Here is a 27,277-nt window from a genome sequence, read left to right as displayed (position 1 = left end):
ATTTACATTTCAAATGTTGTAGAGTGCTTGCCTAGCAAGCACAAGGCCCTGGGTTCGGTCCTCAGCTCTGGAAAAAAAAAAGATCCTGTATCAAATGCTATCCCCTTTCCTGGTTTCCCATCCATAAACCCCCTATCCGATCCCCACTCCCCCTGCTTCTAAGAGGGAATTCCCACACCCAACCACCCACCCCTTCCTGCCTCCCTGCCCTGACATTCCCCTACACTGGAGCATCAAGCCTTGGCAGGACCAAGGGCTTCTCCTTCCATTGGTGCCCAACAAGGCCATTCTCTGCTACATATGCAGCTGGAGCCATAGATCCCTCCATGTGTACTCTTTGGATGGTGGTTTAGTCCCTGGGAGAAAGCAGGGGCTTCTTAAACTTTTTCCATATGTGTCTTCTGTTCATGTAGAAATATTTTACATGCCCCTAGTTATATATAAAATCAAATACTTACTGATAATAAATCATAAAGAGACTTATCTTAAAATAGTTCTTTGATATACACATAATTTACCATTTCTAATACAAAAGATGAAATGAATTTTCATACAAATGAAATGGATATGATTATTTTAATATAAATCGTGGCTGAGTATTTGATACTGTAGGACACAGAGCATCTTCAACATTTTTCAGATAAGTACTTTAATTTTATAATTGTTAATGTAGGGGATTTGTTTCACATAATCATATAGCACAAAATGTAAAAGTATATTAAGGTCCATTTCAGAAATTGCTGGAAATTCTATATAATCCTAAGTAAAAAAATCATCTATTTTTTTCCACACAAAAACTCAAAATGGAAGAAAACTGAGCCTCAAGCCACAAGAGTAAATTAGAAAAAAAATCAAAGTGCTAACTTTTTAAAGTTTAGTAGTTTCTAGCTCCAAAGAGATGGTGCCAGAGGCATGGTTAGGTACAGGAAGAACTTTGCTCTACATATAGTGGCTTTGAGGAAATCAGGGCAGGTTGCAAATATTTTAGTGCTCAGAAGTCACAAGAGCTTTTCCTGTGGACTTGGAACTACACAGGGCTGATGGGGCAGCCACTGTAGAGACGGGTGGGGCTTCCTTCCCCTGTACTTGGAGACGGGGGTGCCCATTCCCTTGTTGTCCATAAAACAGGCAGAACTTCATTCTGTTGCCGTGCCCTTCCGTACTTTCCCACCAGAATGGTGCATATCACATCTTTAGCTCAGGCCACTTCTAGAGACTAGTACACTCCTTCCTTCCTCTTACTCTATTACATGCATATCCCTTCCTGATCAACCCCTAATGGTCTTTCAAGTCTCTACAAGTTTGGCTTCTCTAAGAAGTGTTTCATAGGCACTCCAAGAAGTGTACATGTGAACATCAATGCCCCCCTTAAAGGATGCTGGATCCTATCACTTCTAGGCCTTTTGGCTAAGATCAAGTGTAAGGATGCTGGATCCTGACTGTGTTGTTCTTTTGCTCTGTGAGCCTAGATAAGTTATCTCATCTTTCTGTGCTTCAGTGGGCATATTAACTATAAAATATTAATTATTATCTACTTTATGGGATCATTATGTGGTTGCAATAATGCTACATGACTAAGATATATATATATATATATATATATATATATATTGTTTTTTCCCACTCCATCACACAAAACTCCTAAAACTCCTAAATTTCCTAAGCAAAGAAGATTGTTATTTTCTTATTTATATTAAGTAGGGCTCAACCATGCCTGAGTTTATGTTACCAAGGTTTTGTTAGAATCTGAGAATTGGTCACCAGAGGAACCAATTATTTGACTAAAAATCAACATTTAGTTCTAACCCCAACTTCCAAGAAGGGAAGGTGGAGTGGGGATTTTGTCAATAACTTAACCAATTATGTCTGTGTAATGGAACCTCAAACAAACAAAAAAAACCCTTAAGTGATGAGATCTAGAGAACTTCGAGTGCTGGTGAGGCTCTAGAAGAGTGATCTACCAGCAAAGGACATGACAGCTCCAGAGAGCCCTTCTGACCTGTCATTTATTTATTCCCTTGGTTTATTCATAAGTTGTGTGGTTTAGAGTAAACTAGTAATGGTGAGCAGAGTGTCTTCCTGACCTCTGATCAAATCAGAGTCTGAGGAGGAGGTTGTAGGAGCTCCCACTTAATTGCCAGTCACTCAGAAATACTGGTCACAATCTGGGACTTGAAATTGGCACCTGAAATGGAATTTACATTAGGTTATTTTGTTGGTTATTTTGGGTTATTTTGTTGCTGTTGTTTTGTTGTTATTATTATTATTATTATTGTTTTTGTTTTGTTTTGTTTTATCTTTTTCTAGATAAGGTCTCACCATGTAGTCCTCTATGCCTGGAACTCACTAGTTCTGGATGGCTAGCATCAAAGTCCGAGAACTGCCTGCACCTGGATTAAAGGCAAGTACCACTACACCCAGCCAGATAATTACAGATCATTATCTGGCATTTCTCCATGGTACCTTAAAGGACTTTGAAAAAAATAAAGTGGGTAAAGAGCAGGTGTGTGACAGGCCCATCAGGAGTTCTCAGGCCTTCTGGCCCTCAGACAGTTCCTGGCCCACCTAAGCTACTTGATTTCCTTTCTCAATTCTGGACCTAGAAATTCCTGATCCTCCTGGGGGGATGACAGGCTTGCATGCTGTCTACCCAGTTGAGGAGGTGCTAAGGATTAAACCTACATCCTTTGCTGGACTAAGCCAGCCCTCCACCCACCCAGTTTAGTATCCACTCATGATGGGAACACTGATTAGTGTGGAGAAAAAAAGGCAAATACATGTTTTGCATTTGAAGTACTCTAAGTACAAAGTTGTAAAAAATGAGGTTTGTTGGGTTTTCTTTTTCTTTTTAGAGGCACACATGATTTTTAAGGAACCTAAAACAGTGCTGGGTGTAGTGGTACATGCCTTGTAGGAGGTGAGGAGGCAGAGGCAGGCAGATCTCTAACTTTGACGCTAGCCATCCAGAACTAATGAGTTCCAGGCATCGAGGACTACATAGTGAGGCCTTAACTAGAAAAAGACAAAAACAAAAAGAACCAAACAACAATAAAGGAACCTAAGATGGCATCTGTTAGGTGATATGATATGTATTCAATAAATTCTATCCCATTATCATTTTTAACCATGTGATTTTTTTTTGTGTTGGTAACAGTAGCCTCCCAGGTAGTAAGAAACATCTTTGAACAAGAAATCCAGAAGAGAGAGACTACCTATTTTTACTTTATTTTGGATGATAATCTGAAAGAGAAAAAAAAGACCACAGATATTAAGCCAGCAAGCTTCTCTGAAAAAAACAAGCTACTTGAGCCTTTTTATAGTCTCTCCTGAGAGAAATCAATTTCACTGATATGCATAGAAAGGGCTTATCTTCTAGTTTTTGGAAAGTTATTAGGAGACATGGTCCCTGGAGTGGCACTAGTAGCTTATTCAAACACTGGCCAAGTATGAGAAAACCTAGAAGGGTTAGAGGCTCAAACCAGTGTTTCTAACTCTGGCAAGCTATGCTCAGTTCATTAGGTGGTATGATGGAATTAGGAGATGGACCAACTCATCAGGTCTTCTTGAGGATTTTACACATGACACAAAGGGTTACTTTCCCTGACATGAGAAACCCTCAAATGGAAACTTAAGTGTTCTTTGGACTGTCTATTGTGTTTGATGGTGTTTTGCTGGGATAAACATGTGAAGGAGTGTTTTCCTGAAATGGACACAGGTAAAAGACTAAGGCAGACTACTGAAGGAACATTCTTCTGAAGCAGACACAAGTGAAAGGATGTTCTGATAAAGCAAGCACGTGAAAGGACATGTGATAAAGGATCCTTTGCTAACTACATACATGCATTGGTCTGCCTTGCTTTACGTAGTTGAGCTCCACTTGTCAGGACTCCATAAGAAAAACACACCAATAAAATTCTGGTGTTGTGTTACAGTTTCTTGCTGCTTCCTCGAACTCAGGCTGATTGACAGAGGGATGTTAACTGAGACAGATGCATTTACTGAGGCAAGACATGTACTGAGGAGAACACCTGATGTTTGGAGGGAGTATAAAAAAGACTCAATGGACAGTGACCGAGGCTATGCTAAGCTTACTTATAGAGCTAACTGTACTATGCTTGTTGGTAGCTCATCTTCACTGATCTTCACACCCTGAGAGAGGCACAGCTGAGAACCTCTCCTAGCATTCTGCCTGGTCCCGCCTGCTTACTTGTGCCAAAGCTGAGGCCTGGCTGTCTCTTCTAGGTAGTGTCACCACTGTTATATTGAACTGGACTGCTGGTGTATCTGTGAAGTGTTTGCAAACAGATTGAGGCTATTGCTGCTGACTTATGAACTAAACTACCAATTTCCAGACAACACAGATGATAGTTGCTCCAAAGAACCTTTTCTAAACAGTTCCACTTCCCTACCACCTGGATCCTTTTGTTCCCACTACCTCTAGTGAGTGGTGGGCAACAAGGAAGGTTAAAGCATTTAAGAACCATCCTTAAAAAATAGGTTTTGAAAAAAATTAGTTACATCCTCCATTTCTTGTGTTTCCCTTAGACTCCCTTACTACATACTACACTTCCAAAATTGGAATAAGTTTGATCCTGATAATTTAAAGGAAAAGAGGCAACCATTTTCCTATAACACCGTCTATAGCCCCAATATAAACTTACTGATGGGCATTTTGGATGAAAGGATCTAAATTTGATCCTGCTTAGATCCCTGAGGGGAAACAGAAGCTCAAGGAGGAAGGAAAGTAAAAGATATGCAAACAGAATATCTGCTAATAATCCTGTTCAGAACACATATTCTCCCAGATCAGGATCCAAAGGGCTCAGCTCACAACACCCCTAGGGAGCGATAGATGCAACAAGACAATAGTCTCCTTGCAGCATAAAATTGTATTAAGAAACCTGTTACTTATAATAAAATCAGAGCGGTTACTCAAGGAAAGAAGAAAACCCTGCTGTGTTATCCAACAGACTAGTTGAGGTCTTCAGAAAATTAAGGTTACCTCAACGCCCCCTCCCTACATCTACTGTCTCTTTCTTTTAAATGCTGTCCAGAGCCTAAGTATGTCTTTCTGGTACTTTGGGCTGCCTTGCCTTTTCTCTAAAATCTCCTTCCCTGACTGACATGTGGCAGACCTCTGGGCTAGGAACTCAACCTTTGTTTTTCTTTCCTCCATTCTCCTTTTCTGGGCAACTGCTGAGATTTACAGTTTGCCTGCCTTGGATGTTTTTTATTTGTTTGTTTTTGTTTTTTAAACTTATTTTATGTAAATGAATGGTTTGCCTGCATATATTTTTGTGTAACATGTGAGTGCCTAGTGCCCAAAGAGGTCAGACAAGGGATGTAGGGTCTTCTGAAACTGGAGTTTGGATGATTATGAGCCACCATATGGATGCTGAGAATTGAGCCCAGATCCTCTGGAAGAGCAGCCAGTGTTCCTAAATGCTGAGCCAGCTCTCTAGCCTTAGAAGTTTTTCCTTTAAGCTCTGATAAATTGCCTTTGAACTGCTTGAGTCTTAAACTCTTTTATTAATGAGATGAAGAATCCTAAAATGAGACCCCAATATCCATCCTATCTCTGATAACCACAATGGGATGCTTCACAATTCTGGTAACAAGCCGGGATTGAACTCAGATCTTCAAACTTGTCAACAAGCACCATTGCTTCTTAAATGCAAAAATCATCTCATTTATATAAATGTACCAGTAGTTGTAACCTTACTTTATGTTTTAGTTTTTATCATTGGCTTTCTTTTAGCATGATATATATTAAATGATAACGACTTTGCATTTTAAATTTATTTTACCACTGGATTCTTCTTATAATTGTTCTTTTGTGTTTTGTCACATTCTCAGTATGTAGCCGTCAGTATGTTGCCTTTTTTTTTTGACAGCTTGAGGGGTATCATTCCTAAACTCAAAAATTAAATTGAGGACAACTGTCTTCCAAGACCGCTGACATGACAACAACAACCCTTCACCCCCTGAGTCGGGTTACCTAAGGTGCAAAAGAAATGCTGGTTCACAATCAACAGGATATAGTAGTTCCAGACTAAAGTCCTTGTGCTGCAGGGATTTCAGCCAATCCCTATGACAAGGGATCCTCTCTGACAGGTAAGTAGAAGAGGGAGGGAGTTTACAGTCCTACCTAGTCAACAGCATAGAAATAGTTAGAAATGATGCAGCACCATCCTTCAAATCCAACCATCTAGGACCCACAGCTCTCAGAGAGTTGAGGGCAAAGAAGGCGAACATGGGAGGCCTTAAAAAATTAATACATGGAAGAAAACAAGCTGACAACGAGGAAGGGCAGAAACTCCCTACATAGAACTTATTAATATGGCTGGCCCGTTGGTTCTCCAGGTAACCTGTGGCTCCTTATAATACTCAAATAAGTACAGAGATTTAAGATTTAATGGGACATAAAGTTATATGTAGAACTGGATGTTCCAATCATGTGTGGAAAAGCCTACACTATGCAAATGAAACAAAAAGCTCATACTATGTAAACATGTCCTTAAGGTCACAAAAACAACCCAACTATGTATAGCAGGACCATATAAGCCACTAAACATTCTCTTTGGTCTGGCCCACTTCTCCTTTCTAAGTGTACCATCTCTTAATAAACAATCTCTCCTACAACAGTATGTCTCCGCTCAATTCTCAACAAATAAGCAACTGGAAGCCCTCCAGAGGTGACCTCCTATCCCACTATCAGCCAATATCAAACAGCAGTGGAGTGAATATCAATGACAACTTGAATGAGGTAGCAAATGTTTTCTCAGCCAAGGCTCAATACTGCTACACTTTGACTTTGGCTTTGAATCCAAGAATCCAGCTGAGCCCACCATATTTCTGACATACTGAACTTCCAGCCACCAAAATGGTAACATTTCAAGGCATGAACTTTGAGGTACCTTCTTATAACAACCCCCATAGACTATGAGAGAGCAGAAGAGCAAATCAAGTCATTTGATTTGGGTCTTTCTTTTGTCAAGAACCCAAACCAACTAAACACTCAGTATGATAATCAGAAGTTACAAACCAGGAAGAACAAATAAGTTCCTCAACCATGGTTCATGCCATGACCCTAATTCATTATCCAGTCCAGCCCAGTCATGCAGGACAAAAACTATATTTCTTTTCTGTGTCTATTCCTAGAGCCTGAAAGTTCTGACAATGCATTCAATAAACATCTTTCACGTGTCTGAATAAATTCAAATCACTACAAAGCTTCTAGAAAAACAAACACAGTAGCACAAAAGGAAACTCAAGGGGCCAAAAGAGGTATCTTTAAGACAAAAAGAAAATGAAGCCCGGGTCTTTAATCTCTGCACCAGAAGGCAACGGCAGATGGCCTCAGTGTGAGGCCAGCCTGGTCTACATAGTGAGCTCCAGGCCAGCAAGGGCTATGTAGAGAGACTGACTGTGTCTAAAAAGAAAAAGAAAAATGGAAAGAATGAAATAATGGTGGTGGAAAATAATAATAGAGTAGTAATGCTGAAGGAAGTCACTTCAGCAAGTGTTTGAAGTTAAAAATGTGGGTGGCTAAAGTATCAGATTTCAGCCATCGGGAGGTTCTAGGGACAACTGAATCCAACTGGCTCACAAACTTCCCTGTGAACACAACTGTAAACAGTTGATTTTCAATGGTTCTCACTATCTCTGCAGAAATACTGGCGTATACAACATTCTCTCTCTCTCTCTCTCTCTCTCTCTCTCTCTCTCTCTCTCTCTCTCTCGCACACGCGCGCGCGCGCGCACACACACACACACACACACACACACACACACACACACACACACAATTTTCTTTTCCTCCACACTCCATTAGCACCTCTATTTCTGTGCTGGCCTTACTGATGTAACACAGGCAGGAGTCATACCCAGAGTTACACAGAGGGGCCTCACCAGTGAGTGGTCTTCTGTAAAAGTCAAGGAAGGAAGTGAATGATGTGTCAGCATGTCTGGCCAACAGAAATCCCAGCTATGCCTGGTCTGGCATGAAAGCCCCTCTCTAATGGGATGAGAAGCTACTAACCCTGGGTCCAGGCAGCTTGCTTCCAGCTGAGCTTGTTTTTGTTTTTGTTGCAAAATTGCCAAGACCTCTAGAGAAACAAACCAACTGTGTTTTCAGGTCTTGTTTTGTTCTGATGAATCCAGTTTGCCAGAAACACCAAGTAGGAGTCTGCCCACAATATTCATCAGCTTTCCTCACGGAGCCAAGTCTCAGGTAACTGCTCCTGGCTTGTACCTATGATACAGTTTATAGCTTGGGCTTCAAGAAGTAGTAAGAAAAACTGTTTTGATTGTAAAAGCACTTTTCCTTACTGTATCATAACACTTACCCATAAACAACTATTTAGAAGACAAGGCCAAGAGAACTGCCCTTTCTAGAAGAAAACAAATCTCTGGATTTCCCCCACCTCTAATTCTAGTTTCATGACACCATTAAGCAGGGAAACCAAAAAATTTCATCCACAAATGAGAAGCCCACTGATTAGTTTTGTTGCTATAGGTCATTGAACACTCTAGTCATGCTGTTAGTCATTCTCTGGACCAAGAAGGCCAAATGAGGAAGATGTATAGAAACCTGTTTCTGTATGGAGATTGAGTCATAGACGGAATCTTGAGGAACCACAGTAGGACTCAGCCTACTGTTTCCATCCTGACAGTAATCTTGAATGCTTTCAAAGGGTCAGCAGAACTGACTCTGAAAACATCTCCATGACTTCATGTGAAACTTGGGAAGAGGTCAAGGAAAGCTGTGGCACACACCTAGTTCCAGGCAAACCAGATGCCATAAGAATGTAGCAGAAATCACTGTCATCCACATCATGGTCATCTTGGAGCTGCCAACAACCCAGAACTGGCCTATCTGTCCAGTGTGTCAAGTCACTTATCCTAACTGGAGAAAAGACTTCATTAACCTCACTGCAAGTGCGAAACCAGAACCAACACTTAAGAAAACTGCTTCTCAGAATTTCTATGGTTAAGTGACAGCAAATTCATCACTATGACTGTAGGTATTATTGTGGCAAGAAGCTAAATAGTGAGCAGCAGGGATGTGAGAGGGAAAAGAGACCCTTTAATTCTCCAATTCTGCTTTCCACCTCTCACTTGCTGGCACCCAGCAATTTCCATGCAATCATCCAGGCCACCTGAGAAATAGCACACATCTGATTGTCAAAGCTAAATAATTACTGCTATTTTATGTGTAATCACTTTGTGGCTTTTATATATAAGGATTCCTTGGTGACTATTTTCTCCAGCTTCAAGCCAGTGATATTTACAAAGAAGTCTCTAGTTCAATGACAGAATTCTGTAGAAAACTAGTGTGCCAGCATATACTGTCCCCAGCAGCTAAACAGTATTGCAGATGAAGCAGCTAAACACTCCCTCCAAATCACACATGGAGCTATTGCTGAGACACCTAGGTGTATGTCTTCTACCATTCACATATGACTCCTTCTAGTGCATTCTGTCTTCTACTCAATCAACAAACCTGTTAACTTTGTTTTGAGTCAGCCTCAAGTTCTTTCCTATGGTAGATGTCAAGCACATGGATGCACCTGAGTAGAGGTCCCAAGACATGATGGGGGCTCATGGAGCTACACTGCCGGCAAAAGTTGACTTGTGCCTTTGTTACTGTTTAACATTGCAGCCTTCAGGTCTTAAAATACATACAGTAAGCAATGCTGCATGAAACCAACCAAGCCAACTCATTTCATGTTTTTCGCAGGTTCTTGAGCGCAGAGGGAGAGGCAATGTAAACCATTGAGAATGCCCGAGGTTTTGACCAGTATGGAATTATCTAGATAAAATTGTTCCTCACCCTGGTAGCCTGTTTACTTACAAAATGCATTACTTCCTCATTATTTCACCTTAGGTGACTCACTTAGGACTCAATTTTCAGCTTCTAACCTATAAATCAGTTTACTGCAGCAACCCAAAAGGTTGTTGTCGAGATGGCAATGGGGGAAGCCAGATACAAAGCTTGGAGTAAATGCTCAATTTTAGCAATTTTCAAATCAATTTTCAAGTTCCTTTCCCAGGAAGCATCACTTTGTGACTTACCCCTTGTAAGACTTGAAAGCTGTCGTTGTTAGGTGGCGGGTCTTGATCTGGATCAACACCAACTCTAAATGTCACCAGGGAAAAAGACAAGGAGAAAAGACAGAAAGCATTAGCTTGGCCCATGGCAGCAAATATCTTCCCAAAGCAGAAGGAGTGGTTAGCTTCAAGGAGAGAGAGCCCATCATGCAGAAGTCAGATCCACACCACAGCAGATTGCAAGAGTCTGGTGTATAAGTATCCATGCCCTCACTGAGGTGTCTGAGAAATATGCTGGCAGCTTTCCATCTGCCTTCCTTATACCAAGCAGTCTCTACTACTAAACAATGGGTCTCTTCTGCTTGGCTGCTTCCTCACTTCTGCCCTAAACTGCTTTGATGTCCACAATACTTTTTGTGAAATCAGACAGGTATACAAGGAAGCATGGGAAGGATCTGTAGTAAATACCTGCATGGCCACCTAGAGAGCCTACCATTACCATTTACTGTAGTGTCTTGATGGCCATCTTCACACTTCTCCATCCTACATCTTTCTTCATGATACAAATGAAGCAGTGGCATCAATAAATTTCTTCTGCATTCTTATGTATATGTCTGTGTGTGTATTCACATGCACATATCTATGGATGCCTGTGTGTGTGTGTGTGTGTGTGTGTGTGTGTGTGTGTGTGTGTGTGTGTGTAGGCCAGAGGGCAAACAGGTGTCATTCTTCAGATGCCATCTGCCTTGTTCTTTGAGACTGAGACTTTCATTTGGCCTAAAAATTACCAATTAAGTTATGCTGGCTGGTAAGCAAGCCCAAGAGATCTGCCTATCTTCCCAGTGCTGGGGTTATAAACATGCACCATCATATCCCACTTTTGACATAGGTTCTGAAGATCAAACTCAGGTCCTCATGCTTATGCAGCGAACACTTCTCTGACAGCCATCTCCCCAGCCTCCCTTCTCCTGACTGAAGTTCATTAGTATGCAAAATGATAGAATTTCTCATTCTCCAAACTCGAGTCATACTTCTTTGAATCATCTTTCCAACTACAACCTAACTTTTGGGCTTCTTCCCTTTACATCTCCAAGTTTTATCAAGAATCTTCTTAAACTGGTTTAGCCAGAACTCCCACCTTTGATATCTGATGCCATCTCCCAAATGATATCTGATCTCTGGGGCCTACCTTTATGAAGAGTGTCTCCTTACCTCTGATATTTCCTCTTGGCAAGTTTTATCCATAATTCCCTATAACTCCCACCTACTGCAAAATCACACCACCGCAGACTCTACCTCACTCATAGTGATCCTCTCTAAAGCCTACCTTGCCTACAGTATTATTAACTGGAGTCTTGGTATACTTTTAGTTCTCATATTCCCACAATCTCCCTATCAAAGTAGGCAGAAAGCTCACATATTTGAGAGAACTTACACATTTGAGAGCAACTGAAGATAATATATATTTAAAAAGACTAAGTGGGGGGTTGGGGATTTAGCTCAGTGGTAGAGCGCTTGCCTAGGAAGCGCAAGGCCCTGGGTTCGGTCCCCAGCTCCGGAAAAAAAAAAAAAAAGGAAAAAGACTAAGTGGCAAAAATTCACTTACAATAAATTCTGAAGATGCACTAGGACAGTTGCCTTGGCTTTGCCATATGCTACCTATTGCTGTATGCATGTTTATTGTTTATATTCATATCTTCCCCATTTTGATACAGAAAATTATAACACAAACAACATAAATAACTTGGAATGGTGGGAGAGAAACTAGGCACCAGGAAAATCCTATACTCCGTCCAATCTTGCAATATCTCAGTATGTGAACAGCATCATAAAATGTAGCAAAGCATCAAGCTTTCAGTAGCCCAGGCCATTATAAGCTTGAAGAGGGAAGCTTTGCAGTCCAGTACAAGGACGACTTAGTCCAGCAAGCAGAAACTATAGTGGACATACAAAGCCGCAAATGCCAACTTATTTTTCTTCTTCCTCTCCATCACCAGTAACACCTGCTATCTTTCTAAAGAAAAGAGACTTCATGGAAGAAAAGATGCATGAACATCTACTTCAGTATCTGAAATGCCTCCCAAAACGTCACCTAAGATCCTAACGGCACACCAACAATCTAATGTGTGAAAATGGAGGCAAAATTGCATTCAGAACTCCCAATTGTTCTTCAATTTTTGCCTGTTTTTAGAGCCCCTTAATATACAATCCATACTAAAACATCCTCTATATGGTGCTCTGTAAGGTATCCATGGTGGCATCAATAAGGTTAATAGACAGGAGATTACTATTAGACCTTATGAAACAGCACAAAACTACTTTGTACCAGACAAATCTTCTGAAAGTGGGCTGCTGGGCGCAGACTCAGAAGAGCAGTATCTCCCAGAATGATAAGGTAACTTGGTTACCCTCAACTAAGCCACAAAAAGGCTCCTAAATGGCATAGGGTGACCAAGAATATGACACTTCAGATCTGCCACTAAGATAGCTTCTGCCATCAGTACATGTAAAGCAAACTAACTTTATATCAGCCCAGATGAAATAGGAGGCCCACAGGAAACACTGTACCATCACGAAGAAAATAAAATTAAATGTAGTAAGAGATGCCAAAGGAAAATAAGCTCTAGCCCTGGAATCTTTACTACAAGAAGAAAACATATTTGACAAAATCATTTTGGTTTGTGGACACAGGGTAGCCTATGTAGCCTTGACTGGCCTGGAATTTACTGTATAAACCATGCTCTGGTGATGATCCTGCCTCTGTCACCTAAATTCTAGAAAAACTTTAAATTGATTCTGTTTTAAAAGAACTATTGATAATAGCCAAGACTGATCTATTTGAACTCAAATCACAGAATACCAATGGGACTCATCATTCCCACTAGGTCCATGTGGCTGGGCCAGAATTCCAAACAAAGCGTAAAATACTGTATTCGAAACATTTTATAGTAAATTTCAGAATCTGAACTTGGTCACAAGCTCATGATGTTCACAATTTGTTATGGGGAAACCTGAGAGACTAGGACCATACTCTATGATAGAACTTTGTGCAGTGTTCTTTATCTGCAGTGTCTAGTTATAGCACCAGCTGGCCACCTGTGGACTCAGAGCATTTAGAGTGTAGTTATTATGAGTGAGAAATTACATTTTATACCTCCTTAGTTTTTAGCTAATTAAAACTTTAAATAACCATATATGGACAATGAAAGTATAGATTTTTAAATCAACCCTGATTTCAGACAGGTTTTCATACTGTCAACACTTTTTTGTTCTTTTGGCTAACTCTTTGCTTTGTTCATGCTAACACCTAGATTCCTGTTAAGGTGTTGTAGGAACACAGCTTCAAATCCACACAAAAAGAAAAAACTCTCTTGAACTGAATACCTAGACACTGAAGAGACTGCTGCCTTTATCAGTATGTAAAATAAATTCCTAAACCCAGGGTTCTATATGGAGACCACTCATTTTCTTAAAAGAATGAAAGAAGTGGGAGAATAAGAAAGTCTTCGTGTTCTGTCCTCAGTGCAATCAGTGAATGATTTCATTGCTGGCTCATCGGCAATTCATATTGCCATTCATATGGTAGCAAAATATCATTCTACTGATAACTTTTTTAATAGGATAAAGAAATGAAACATCAGAAAAATCCCAATTGTAAGATGTTTTGTTAAAAATCAATGTTGTAAGAGACCGTGAAAAGGGAGTGAATTGTGGCAAGAGAGTAAACAGACATGTCAGTAAACATAAACATTTTTAAAATTCATGTTACTTTTCTTAGGTGCAATTACACAGGAGATGGAAATCCAGAAGCATTTAGGAGTGGACTCAGGACACCTGACTCTTACTGGAAGAAAAAGTGACAGATTCTAGTGAACTGTTGAGTGCAAGTTAGAACTGAGGTAGTCACAGCTCCAGTCTTTCCTTTTGGGAGAAAAACTTAAAATATAGTTAAGAAGATTTAATTATACCTTTGGTAAAGATGTTTCAAAAATACATCAGCCTATTTCCCTACCTGTAATTAATTGATTAATACTGATAATTTATAAACTTACTTTATTTCAGGGTCTGAAAAGCACAAATTGTAAAGATTTGTAACATGAAGTACTAAAATTGGTAAGCACGGGCAATGAACGAATAAAGATTTTCTTCTTGATAATTTCAGAAATATTTTTGCTGAAATTATTTTCTCCTAAAAGTAATGGACATGGAGAAGACCTTGAGTTGACTCAGACACAATTAATGAAGTGCTAAGCAGTGCAGCCATATTTAGATCCAGCTGTGCCACTCTGTAACAAGTTGAAGCTCCAGAGACAGTCCTACTCAATATCTGATTTCCTTACCTATATCAATCTTCTGTGTGGAAAGTCCAATCTTCACCAGAGCCCCTTACTATCTATCATGTATCTGAGATGCATATAGTCTGACTGTACAGAGCATAAGGGGACTGCCTGGTTCCTCCAAGTCTGACTCATGGGGTCTTAGCAAGGTGCCAACTACTAATATAAGGTACTAAGGTAGTAGAATTCAAGAAAGTAAATAAATGCCTGCATTTCAGTTTACCATGCTTTATAAATGATCCCTAGATGACAGATAGGGGCCATGACATAAGGGTTATTCTGTATTTTTCCCTACTTGAGGCTGTTTATTTTAGAGTCATTTAAAAATTACTTTTCTGGCATTTGGAAGGGCCCTTGGACCAATCAATCCTCAAAGATGACACAGAGTATGCTGGGATTACTATAAAGGCCTCCACCCTTGGAGCACAGCCCAGAACCAAACTGGTCTCTGTGAATAAGAGTAAAACAATGGGTCAGGATACTTGGAATGGTGCTAAACAGCAAGAAAGACCAGACACAGGCTTTTGATTGTGGATTCAGAGCCCCATAAGACTTAGCTTTTTCAAATTGCTGGTTTTGGCAACTGTTTAAAATGTATTTATCTCCTGACTTGTTACATCTGGAATATTACAGAAACCTGAAGCTTTATTATATTACATTTCAGCATTCAGATACATCTAGGGGGAGCATACTGCAATAGACACAGTAGTCCTTTCCTCCAGAACGAACTGAATTATCCTTAAGTAATGAGACAAATGTGGAAATTCTATGCCAAACAAGAACAGGAATAAATCAAATGGATGTGTTTTTTCTGTAATGAATAAATACCCCAAAGTTAATAACCTTCATTCTAGAACAATAACTTGTCTACTGTTGTTAATGAATAAAATGCCATGAAATCTCAGAAAAATTCTATACTAACCAATACTTTTTTAGGAAATTCTGGAGATTGAATCTAGGGTCTCAAGCATATTAAGCATGCATTTTACCACTGATACATATTTCTAGAAACCAGTAATTTTAAAGCATGTGAATAATCAAAGTTCTGGTTATTTTTAGGAATATGAGACATAAATTTTCATATAAATCTTGATCATCAGATTATATTCTGAATTCTCTTGTGTCCCAAGTAATACTGGTCTAATAAAACTTCTTCCTTGAAGACAGGAAACTTCAGTAGAAAGAGTTCCTCTGCAACTCTACTAGTAAACCTGTATGTGTATGTGAGTGCATGTGCACACCTGCACGCACATCCACACAAGCACATTGCAACCATAATAAGCATGAACCCAATGAGATAGTTCAACACTTCCAGTAATTTTATGCATATCATTACAGAATATTATCTGGGCTATATTCCAAGACCCACACCCCACTCATAGATATTGTTTCCTTCACCCTGCCTTTACTGAACAGAATATTTTTACAAGTTCTGAGTTCAAGCTGATTTTGCAATGAGTGGATTTACAGATCAGACCAGGAAGAAAGCATATCACCTGAAAATTCAGAAAGGCAAGAACAAACACTGGAGGTTTTTATTTTGCTCCTATATCACCACCCTTAAACACAATGGCATTATATACAGTTGGAGGTAGGCCAAGAAAAAAACAGTGTTAACTGAAGTTTTAAATGTGAAAACTTCATTATTTTGATTATTTTAAAAATGTTCATGTCATCTAAACCATTGTGAAAAAGTATAAATATACAAATACATACTTAAAAATACATAATACTAAGGTACAGCCAGCAGAGACAGGAGCCTAGCATAACTGTCCTCTGAGAGGCTCTACCAAGAAGCCAATGGAAACAGATGCAGAGACCCACTGCCAAACATTAGATGGAGCTTGGGGAGTCTTGTGGAAGAGTTAGGAAAAGGACTGAGAGACCCAAACAGGATAGGAATCTACAGGAAGACCAACAGAATCAACTAACCTGGACCCTTGGGAGCTCCCAGAGACTGAACCACCTACAAAAGAGCTAGTGTGGGCTGGACATTTTCTGCACATATATGGCAGATGTGCAGCTTGTTCTTCATGCAGATCCCCCAACAGCTGGACTGGAGGCTGTCCCTGAATGTGTTACCTGCCTATAGATCCAGCTACCCTAACTGGATAACCTTGTCTTGCCTCGTTGGTTGAGGATGAAGTGTAGTCCTGCAATTACTTGGTGAGCCTTGGGGTGGGGGTGACACCCAGAGGACTCCCCCTTCTCAAAGGAAAAGGGAATGGGGAATGATCTGGATGAGGGAGTACTGGGAGAAAGGGGCATATATATTTTAAGACCATGTAGCTATGCTCTAGTCAAGGCTGAAATATGAAATTCTAGTTCTCTACATTAGATACAAGCTTTACTAACTAGATCCGGAGCAGGATTTTCTAGAAAAAAATATAGGTGGTTCTGAAAATGAGCTGTCTTTAACACAAAACTCATTCAGTTGTATAAAAAGAAAACATTAATTCAAGCTTCGTGGTTGAAAACACATGGTTCAAAATGTGGGAAGAAAGCACACAATTTCAATAACATTGACACAAATAAACATGGAGAAAAGACAGAAAAGATTATTAGAAATGATTTTCCTGTTGCCCATGGGGTAAGGATTGGTGCATTCAGGAAGGAAAAAGCAAACAGCATAAAGAAAAATCATTCAAGTTAGACAGAAGAGAAAAGCAAAGCCCAGTGGATTATTTTCTGAGTAGTCCCTGTGTCACCTGAAGTACTGCCATCGGTGCTCATTCTGGTCCTCTTCAGAGAGCTCCTCCACACCAACTCTGGGCAGCAGAAGAAGGAAATGTGAATGTGACAGGACAACACAGCTACCAGGATCTATGGCATGGACCATGCCAGGAAGAAGGGCTATCTCACCTTCATCAGAAAGTCATAGTCCCTTTTTTGTTCCAGTGCTGAGGATGGAACCCAAAGTCTTGAAAACACTAGGTAAGTGGCAACCATGCAGCTACATAATTATCTTTGGCTATTCCCATTCTCTAAACTCAAGAGGCAAAGAGGTTGCTAAATTTAAAGCAACAATGTTAGAAGCTAGGTCATGAGGAACAATTGATAATGATGTTAAGCCTCTCAAAACATAATACAATAAAATCAGATCAATATGTGTATATAACTTAATCTACAAGGAGCTCATCTGTTTCATAAAGCAAGGTATGTCCATATAAAAACAGAAAATTGTTACTAAACAATGCATATATTTTGAATATGTGCATATCTTATAGCTAGTTAACAGAAAGAACAAAACCCACTATATTACTGAAAATCAACAATACTTAGAATACAAATATGGCCATTTTTTTTCTAGACAAGCAAACAATATTGTTTACAATTTCAACCTGAAGGCCAGGAACCCAAGTTTGGCTCTTCTCTTTTCTTTGAGGTCTCTGGCTTGATGTGGTCTTTCACTTTCCTTAATGATTTCTAGATTATTCAGACAACATTGAACTTGATCATCATGCTACAACATGGCTTTGCAAACTCAGCACTTGAACATTTAAGTCCATAATTATTCTCTGTTGGGAAACCATTCCCCTGTGCACTGTACAATGTTTAGTAACATCCCTGACTTCTACTTACAGGATACCAACAGCAACTACCCCATCAGCCCCAGGAGATAGACCTTCTTGGTTAAAAAAAAAAGGACAGTTGTTTTTTGGTTTAAAATATTTCCGGATGTTTACAGAAGTTTCCCAGGTAGAAAAATTGCCCTTAGTTGAAAATACTGCACAAAATTATGTACTCTCAATAGGATAATATCATCCCTGTGGGTGTGAAAACTGGTTCTTGAGGAACATACATAAAAAACAACCCCTTAAAATGCAAATTGGGTAAGTTTGAAGCCATCAAAGCGTTATAAAACATAAAGATATAGGAGATCTGTGGTGCTAGAATTTTACTACAGTTAGTTGTAACCTGCAGGTTTTGCTACCCACTTTAAGCCCCAAATGGATTGTTCTCTGTTCCCTTGGATCTGCAGATGAAAGACAACACACATATTAACTTACTTATATATGCTTTAGCTCAATGGCCTGGCTCTTCTAAGCTTTCCTGGGCAATCATGCCCTTCTTTCACTCCCAGCTCAACACCCAAATCTGCCCTCAACTTTAGTTGCTCAGTTACCTTTAGCCCCAGCTCATTACCCTAAATCTGCCCTCAATTTTAGTTGTTTCTAATCTTCTGCCTACTACGCCAGGCCCAGTTGGGGAAGCGACCAATGGCCACTCAACCCTAGATCTTCCATGGCTGGTGGCTTTATCTCCCTCTGAAGCAAGGATAATTCTCTTCTGTGTCTGCTAACCTGCCTGCAGAAAAACTGGAAGTCCTGCCTATTCTGCACAGCTCATTGGCCACTAGCATCTTTATTGATCATGCAAGAACCAATTGAGGAACAGGACCTTCAGTGTTTCCGTGCAGATTCCTGATCAAGGCATCACAACCATCCCCTACAGTTAGTTGGAAAATTTGAGAAACATTGTAATAGGCAATGCTCAATTTCTCATTATATTGTATCCCTTGAAAATACAAGAGATCATGACTCATCATAAGGTGATACTTTCAATTAGTTACATGGTCAGAATGAGAATATGCCTTAAACCATAAATTACTATAGCAAACAGCAGAAAAACAAACCAGGATTTCTTAAGTGTAAGATTAGTCGTTGCTTGGGTGATTATAATAATAATAACATAATATGACAGCTAAAATTTAGTGAGTCCATTTGTCAAATAAATATTTAATGAGAAAATGGGGATTTTCTGGAGGTAGTGGTGACACTGGGGATAGAAACCAGAGCTTTGCATATGCTAGGAAAGCATTCTGCCACAAAGTTGCACCCCTTAACCCCTAGAGCAAGAACTCTTCATCATATTTACTTCTAATCACTCTAATCACATTGAATCACCATACTGTGATTGTTACTATTTAATTGGGAAGAAAACTGAGAATTGAAGTTAAAATGACTTGCCCACAGTCATAAAGGTAGGAATGGTAGAGGCACTCTTCCAACATAGACCTGTAGATTTAGGGACCCAAGTTCTTCCTGCTAAGATACTAATTCTGTAATAATGTTGCATCTTAGAAAATATCAATTCACAAACCCTGTTAGGTAAAGAGCTCAAGAGTCCTTCTCATCTATATTCCTTATGCTATCTTGAAGAGAATGTTACCATAATTTCCCAACTGATAGGATTAACACCAGAGTGTGTGTACTTGCCCTTGAAAGACTATATTACTTCCTTGTGGGCTGTGAAGGTTACCTGTTCATTTGACTAACTAGATGTGTGTCCTTCCATTGCCTCCCTACCCACTGTGCTCCTAGAGAATTTGTGATCATAGAATGTTCATCTGTTGAAATAATCCTATAACCCCTCTAAGCTGTCAAAATTATGTCCTTTGTAAATAACAGCACTTACTCAAGAGACTAAAAAGAATAAGCAGTTTATATATTAACTAAAATATCTGAGCATTTCCCATTACATTTAAAAGTATCAATCATAAAATACTAATTGAAGAAGGTAATTTTGGACTTGTTATGAACATAAGTGACCAAGCTCTGGAATTGCAGTTATATTCATATTTTTCTTCATAAACAGACTTGAAGTTAGCCATGGTCAAGAAATCAGAACTAGCCAGGAATGGGGGCACATTTAATCCCAACATTCTGGAGGCAGAGACAGGTAGACCTTTGAGTTTGAGGCTAACTTGGTCTACACAGTGAATTCCAGGACAGCTAGGGCTTCATAGAGATACACTGCCTCCCCCTACATCCCCCCAAAAAGAAAAGAAAGAAACCACAGCTAACACCTAGTTGTTTATAGAAGAACTCTAAGTTGTTAAGAAGAACTCTTAGTACAACTTCTGAGCAACTGCCTATACTCATCAGCAGTTGAAGAAATAAGGAACAAGTAAAAAAGTAGTCCCTACTTGAAAATTATTCTCCTGAGTTCACAGGATGAAAAGTACCATAATGAATATCAGGGGGTTTCTGAATCAATTTAAAATAAGAACTGGGTTGCAGAAATTCTTGAGGTCACTAAGCAACATCATAAGCCACAAGCCAAGAAAAACCAACCATTCTTATTACCTTATTTTGGAAAGAACTTCTTTTGATACAATTTATGTAAATGTCAGTGTCTATACTTAAATAACCATTACTAATACACATCTGAAAAAATATGAGTGGGTACCATATATATTTTTCAGCAATATTAACTGTTGCTTTACTTGAATGTGTGGTTGAGCTGAGGGAAAAAAAAACCAAGAAGGGTAGAAATAAAATACAGGAACAGAAATTGGTAAAATTAAAATCAGAGAAATAGTAAAATATGTGGAATAAATAGGTAATTAAAAGCAAATGAAAATGCTTATATGAAAAAAAAATCCACCATCCAGGCATAATGGCATATGCCTTTGAACCCAGCACTGGAAAGACAGAGGTGGGTAGATCTCTGTGAGCTCTATTTCAGCATGCTCTACATAGCGACTAACAGAACAGTCATGGCTACATAATGAGACCTTATGTCAAAAAATAAATAACAAAAATTCCTCCTCCCAGACCCCTAGCAAATCTGACAAAAAAGAAAAGATACACATTATTAAAAATGAAACATGAAATAATAATAATGGCGATGTTGATAACACTGCAGACACCAGAAACATCTAAAGAACAATCAGTGAACACTATGTGTATGTAGCATAATAGTTAGAGTTACTATTACTGTGATGAAACACCATGGCAAGAGCAAATTGGGCTTCTCTCTTCTTTCTGCACATAAGCCCTTTCTCTTTCTCCCTACCCTTTCTCCTTTCTCCCCATGGTAACTCCCCTAGACTCAATCCTTGGAGCCAGTGAGCTCTCCCAAAGGCAATTTCCCAATAAAGCTACCTTTAAACAATCTAAAAACATTTTTAAAAAAGCAAGTTGGGGAGGAAAGGATATATTTGGATTCCACTTCTATATTACTGTTCATCACACCACAGAAAGCTAGGACAGGAGCTCAAACAGGACAGGAACCTGAAGGCAGGAACCACTGCAGAGGCCATGGAGGGATACTGTTTATTAGCTTGCTTCCCCTGTTTGTTCTCTTGCTTTCTTATAGAATCCAGGACCACTAGCCCAGTGATCACACTGTCCACAATGGACTGAGCCCTTCCCCATCAATCACTAGTTAAGAAAATGACCCATAGGCTTGCTTACAGCCTAATCTTATGGAGACATTTGCTTAACACAGGTTCCCTCTTCTCAGATGATTTTAGTCTGTATTAAGTTGACATAAAACTAGTTAGTACACTATGAATAACATTAACTTGACAAATAGATCAAACTGAGCAATTTCATAGTATCAGAGTTCACCTAATATGAAATATATAATCTAAACAGTTTCATTAAATAACATAATTTAAAGATTTCTGAAAAAGAAATCTTATGACCTAGAAAGTTTCATTGGAGAATTCTACCAAAAAGTAAAAGGAAATAACTAATACTAAATATATAAAGAAGAGTAGAGTACATATCCCAATTTATGTTTGGGGCCACATTACCCTAATTACCTAAACCAGACAAATATAGTGCAAAAAGGAGAACTATAAACCATACCCCAGGAACATAGAAAAATTAAGCAAGCATTTGCTCATAGAATTAAGCAGTATTCAAATAATATACCATAACCAAGTAGGGTTTATTTCAGAAAAGCTAGATCAGTTCAGAATTTGAGAATTGGTCACTGCAATCTACCAAAGAGCTAAATAAGAAAAAGTGTATGATCACACTCTCTGATGTCAAAAGTAATTTTGTTAAAAATAAACATGAGGACCAGCAAGGTGGCTCAATGGATAAAAGCATTTCTTGCCAAGCAAGATGACCTGAGTTCCTTCCCCAAGGTATACATGGTAGAAGAAAAGAACTGACTCCCAAAAAAACGGTCACCTGGTCTCCACATGTATAAAATGGTATGTGTTCTCTGCCCCCAAATAAATAAAATGTAACTTTCAAAAAAATTAAAAAATAAACTAACTAAAATATTCAATCTGATGATCAATAGCTATAAAAACTGTACAAGCTATGATGACACCCAATGATAAAAGTAAATATGTCTCTCTTACTGTTAAGAGCTGTGTGACAACATCCACTAACAGTACTTTTATTAAACATAGGACTGAAAGTCAACCAGAGCAATAATAAATGAAAAGAAAGTCAAAGGCACATTGGTTGAAAAGAACAAAATAAAACTATTTCACTTTGCATAGTTATGTAAATAATTCAGAAATTTATATCAATATAGAAAATCCTAGAGACTACACACACACACACACACACACACACACACACACACACACACACACACACACCAAACACCTCCTAGAACTAAAAAAGAAATGAGCTAGGTGTAGGTGGCAGGATATAAATCTAATAAAACTTGCATAGCATTTTTATGCTAAAAACTACAAAGTACTAATATAAAGAAACCAAAGAAAAAAACAAACAAACAAACAAACAAACAAACAAAAAAGAAACCAAAGAAGGTTAAAAATAAATTGAGACACGAAATAATTGGAGGACACAACATGAGGAAGATGCTAATGACCCCAATTGATAATATGCAAAATACAATTCCTATGAAAAGCAGAACAAGATTTTATTTACTTCTCTTGTATTCCTTTTATTGAGGCTTTGTATACCTCTCTCTGTGTATATCTCTTAGGCTAGCCCTGAATTCCTGCATCAGCCTCCTAATTGTTGGAATTATAAGCATGTCTAGCTACAGAAAGACTTTTTCTAAAATTTATATGAAATAAAACTAAAATGTCTACAATTTTGAAAAAAGAAAAGAAGGAGGTAGTGGTGGAAGCAAACTGTCTGCTGAATGCCAAAGCATATTGTGTAACTATAGCTATCACTTTTTGAAAATCAGATACATAAATCAATGAACCACAAGAGAATGTTGTGATCCCCAGGTAAATGGACAACTTATTTCTGACAAATGAGCAAAAGTATTTCAATGGAAAGCCACAGTCTTTTTTTTTTTATTAACTTGAGTATTTCTTATTTACATTTCAAATATTATTCCCTTTCCCGGTTTCTGGGCAAACATCCCCCTAATCCCTCCCCCTCCCCTTCTTTATAGGTGTTCCCCTCCCCATCCTCCCCCCATTGCCGCCCTCCCCCCAACAATCATGTTCACTGGGGGTTCAGTCTTGGCAGGACCAAGAGCTTCCTCTTCCCCTGGTGATCTTACTAGGATATTCATTGCTACCTATGAGGTTAGAGCCCAGGGTCAGTCCATGTATAGTCTTTAGGTAGAGCCACAGTCTTTTTATTATACCACAGTAGAACAACTGGATAGCCACAGACAAATAAAACACAACCTTCCATCTCATACTAACATTAACCAAAAGCAGCTCATAGACTTAAGTGTAAGACATAAAACTAAAAGTGTTTAAGGAAATAACAAAGAAGTTTCAAGAGAACTTGGTGAATTTTTTAGGCATGGCACCAAAGATATGATACAAAAATACAGATTACAATTCTTCAGCATTATGACTTCTTCTCTGTGAAAGATTCTACCAAGACTTCAATATAAGCTACAAGAAAGTGCAAAAAAATTTACAAACCATGTTATCTTACAAAACACTAGTATCTAGAATAAAAAACATTTCAAAACTCAACAAAAACTACTACTACTTCAATTATAAAGCAAACAAAAGACTTGAAGAGCTAGTCGTGAGAGAAAAGATGGGAGCAAAAGACAAGCAGATGAAGAGACATTCAACATTATTAGCTACAAAGACCAACATGCGATAGCACCACACACCTATCAGAACTACTAGAGAGAATACTGGTGAGGATATGAGGAAACCAGAGCCTCATGTGCCATTAGTAGCAATGTAAATGGTACAGTTACTCTGCAAAACTGTTTGGCAGTTCCTTAGAAACTTACTCATTTAGTATCTTATCTGTCAGTCATGTTCTGGAACCTGTATCATAGATATATGAATGCCCATATTGATATAAAAACTTACTCAAAAATGTTCACAGTTGCTTTATTTATAATAATCGTAAACTAGAAACTAACAAAATGTCCTTCAAGGTATGAACAGTTAAACAGACCCTGATACATTCATGTCAGGAGTATTATCCAGAAATAAAAAGGAAGAAATTTTGACATATATAATGACCTATGTGGGTCTCAAAGGTATTATGGTGAATAAGAGGAAAAGTCAATCTCAAAAGATCATTTACTAAATAATTTGAGTTCTATAATTATCAAAATGAGAAAATTATGGAGACAGAGACCAAATTAGAGGTTGCTGGAGTTAGGGAATGGTAGGAGAAGAGTGTGACATAAAGGATGGAGCTAAGGATATCTCTATGTTGGAACAATCCTATACCTTGAACACAGTGGTGCTTGCAAAAACCTAGATATAAGAAAATAGTATCAAACCACACACATGGACCCATTCAGCTCCTGGTTGTGATATGGTACAACTAGCTATATAACACGTGACCACAGGAAACATGCATAAAGCATACCCTGAACTCTCAGTTCTATAGTTATTCCAGAATAAAAAATTATGCTGCATAGTTTTCATGCTCTGAAATATTCTGGCTCATATATGAAAGATACCTGAGAGATGTTTCCTCAAATTAGATAATTTCAAAAACCTCACATAACATTACCAATGAATAACAGTGAAATTGAATCTTTTCTAAAACACATACAATAGCAAATTTTGATCACCCATGCCCCAAAGACTGATTTTTATACCTGTATGTTATCTATGGTTGATATGACAAAATTATATGGAGAAGGGATCAAAAAGTAAAACATATTTTAAAAAGCGGAATAGAAGTATGATAGGAACTATGGGTTTTCTGCTCAACAGCATTGCTCACTTCTTACCAGCTCCTTGCATAGTTGACCCATCATGTACCTGTCAGACTTAGCTCTAGGTAGAAGAACTGTTTTAATGGCCCACTTTTTGAAAAGGTAACAAAGTTCCAAAAGACAACTCTCCATTCTCAGTGGGAAATCATTCGGTTCTGTTTGTAACAAATATTTTGGGGTTGAAAAATAAAGCGAAGAACTTATAATTTAATCAGGTCATGAAAAGTCAGGGAACTGACCAGATAATTCCTGAGGAGCCTGAAACTTTTATACAGTTTAGGGAACTACTTTAAATTACTCATATAAAAATCAAACACAAATATGAGTATTTCCTGAATACATAATATACACAAATACACAAATATGAGTATTTCCTGAATACATAAAAATAAGTCTTATGAATGATATGAGAAATTAATTATAATAGACTTCAAAGTTTTCAAAACTCCTCATGAAATATATATATATATTATAGCTATATAGTATTATCCAACATAGTTATTATTCATATTATATAGTATTATTCATATAGCTATATAGTATTATTCAATAATTTCAAAATCCCATGATGAATATAAATATCAGAGTATCTCAGGAAATTACAAAATTGTTTATTACCTATCTAACAATTCTCTGTACAAGATGAGCACCCCTACTCCAAAAATCTGAAATCTCGCATAAAGTTACTTCACAGGTCACTGAAGGCAAAGACTCTCAGGGTCATGCAGGGTACAGAAGGTCAATCGCCTGTCTTGTCCTCATGCTGCTACAAAGAACAAAGACAGTACCATCTGATGTCTCAAGTTGAAAGCTACATGAGTACATTTTCTTTCTTCAGGTTTATATTCCCAAAGATGGACTGTATTTCTTAATCCAACCCTTAGTATTAAAGCAAGGAAGTTGAAATTCTAAACACCCCAAATGTTATGAGGAAAGCAATTTTTAGCACCACAACCCTTTTCACAGATGGACAGCACTGTGTACAAGCCATGGCACAACTTCCTGTCTCATCCTCTCAAGACTCACCTAGGGTAAAGTTGTTGTTTTGTGTCTCATTTCTCAAAATAGATTGTATTCTCTCCACTATGTTGTGAGAACCATCTTAATATATAAGCATGGGGATGCAAATGGCACATGCAACACAAGCATTAGTGATGATCCTGATTGTCACCAAGAAGCTCGCCTTGATTTGCAAGCTGAGACATACTAGCCCAAAAATGCACAACTGGCAGGAGCCAAACCCAGGAATTCCTGCCTCCTGCCACCAATCCCTTCCACCTCTGGAGGAAAGGGCTATTCTCTCAAATCCTGTTTTTCTCCTCTGAAGTGTGAAGGAATTTCAACTGTCTTTGGCAGAGGAGGGAAAACAAACTGAAGACCAACAGAGAAAGATATACCACCACCTTGTGGCTCTTTAGAGAGTGACTCTTCAGGCATTTACATTACCCAAGTGCCTGGTTGATGGGTCATAGTCACCGTGTACAAACATGAAACTACAGCAGGTGGCCAGAGTTTGTTCAGCAACACATAATGCAGAGGCAGAGTTTAACACTTGGATATGGAGGACCCTGGAAGTACTCTAAGCATAAGGCTTCGTTTCATTGAGGAAAACTGGAGCTCAAAGACACAAGGGATCAGAGATCAGTCATTGTTGGGCTGTGGGTCTCAGAACTCCTGTTTCAAATCAGTGCCCTTTTGACGATATGGTACTGTAGATCACAGTTAGGGAAGTCAAACACCCTTTATAAAATAAAGTTCCTGAATTTGGGTATGTAATCTCAATGCTTAGGAAGTAGAGGCAGGAGGTCAAGAGAAAAAAAAGGAAACTCTGGTCAACATCGTTCTAAGCTACAGACCACACACAAAAGATGTCACGAGGCTACGACAAATGAGGATTACATAGAAATTACTATCTCTTCTTTCTTTCGCCCAGAAGCAAGGAGAGGCATGGTATACAAATCCCTAAGAAAGAAAAACCTCTACTTGAGTCTTTTAAT

The 27,277-nt window shown here is 38.6% G+C and overlaps 1 protein-coding gene across 3 annotated transcripts in view; it reads right to left on the bottom strand.

Moving 5' to 3' along the window:
- The window catches only part of Slc9a7 (solute carrier family 9 member A7), a 181,025-nt gene that overhangs the window by 36,203 nt on the left and 117,545 nt on the right, over nucleotides 1-27,277 (bottom strand). For 2 of the 3 annotated variants that reach the window (NM_001401002.1, XM_063280010.1), the window contains 2 exons: nucleotides 17,099-17,158; nucleotides 10,078-10,141 (listed from right to left, as the gene is read on the bottom strand). In NM_001401002.1, coding sequence (NP_001387931.1) covers nucleotides 10,078-10,141; nucleotides 17,099-17,158 — 124 coding nt within the window. The remainder of the gene's footprint in view (nucleotides 1-10,077; nucleotides 10,142-17,098; nucleotides 17,159-27,277) is intronic. The other variant, XM_006256637.4, reaches the window with a different exon arrangement.

This window comes from Rattus norvegicus, chromosome X (assembly GCF_036323735.1).
Source record: "Rattus norvegicus strain BN/NHsdMcwi chromosome X, GRCr8, whole genome shotgun sequence".
NCBI classification, from domain to species: domain Eukaryota; kingdom Metazoa; phylum Chordata; class Mammalia; order Rodentia; family Muridae; genus Rattus; species Rattus norvegicus.
The sequence above is the reverse complement of the archived record's forward strand: the minus strand, read 5'-3'. Positions and strand labels throughout refer to the sequence as shown.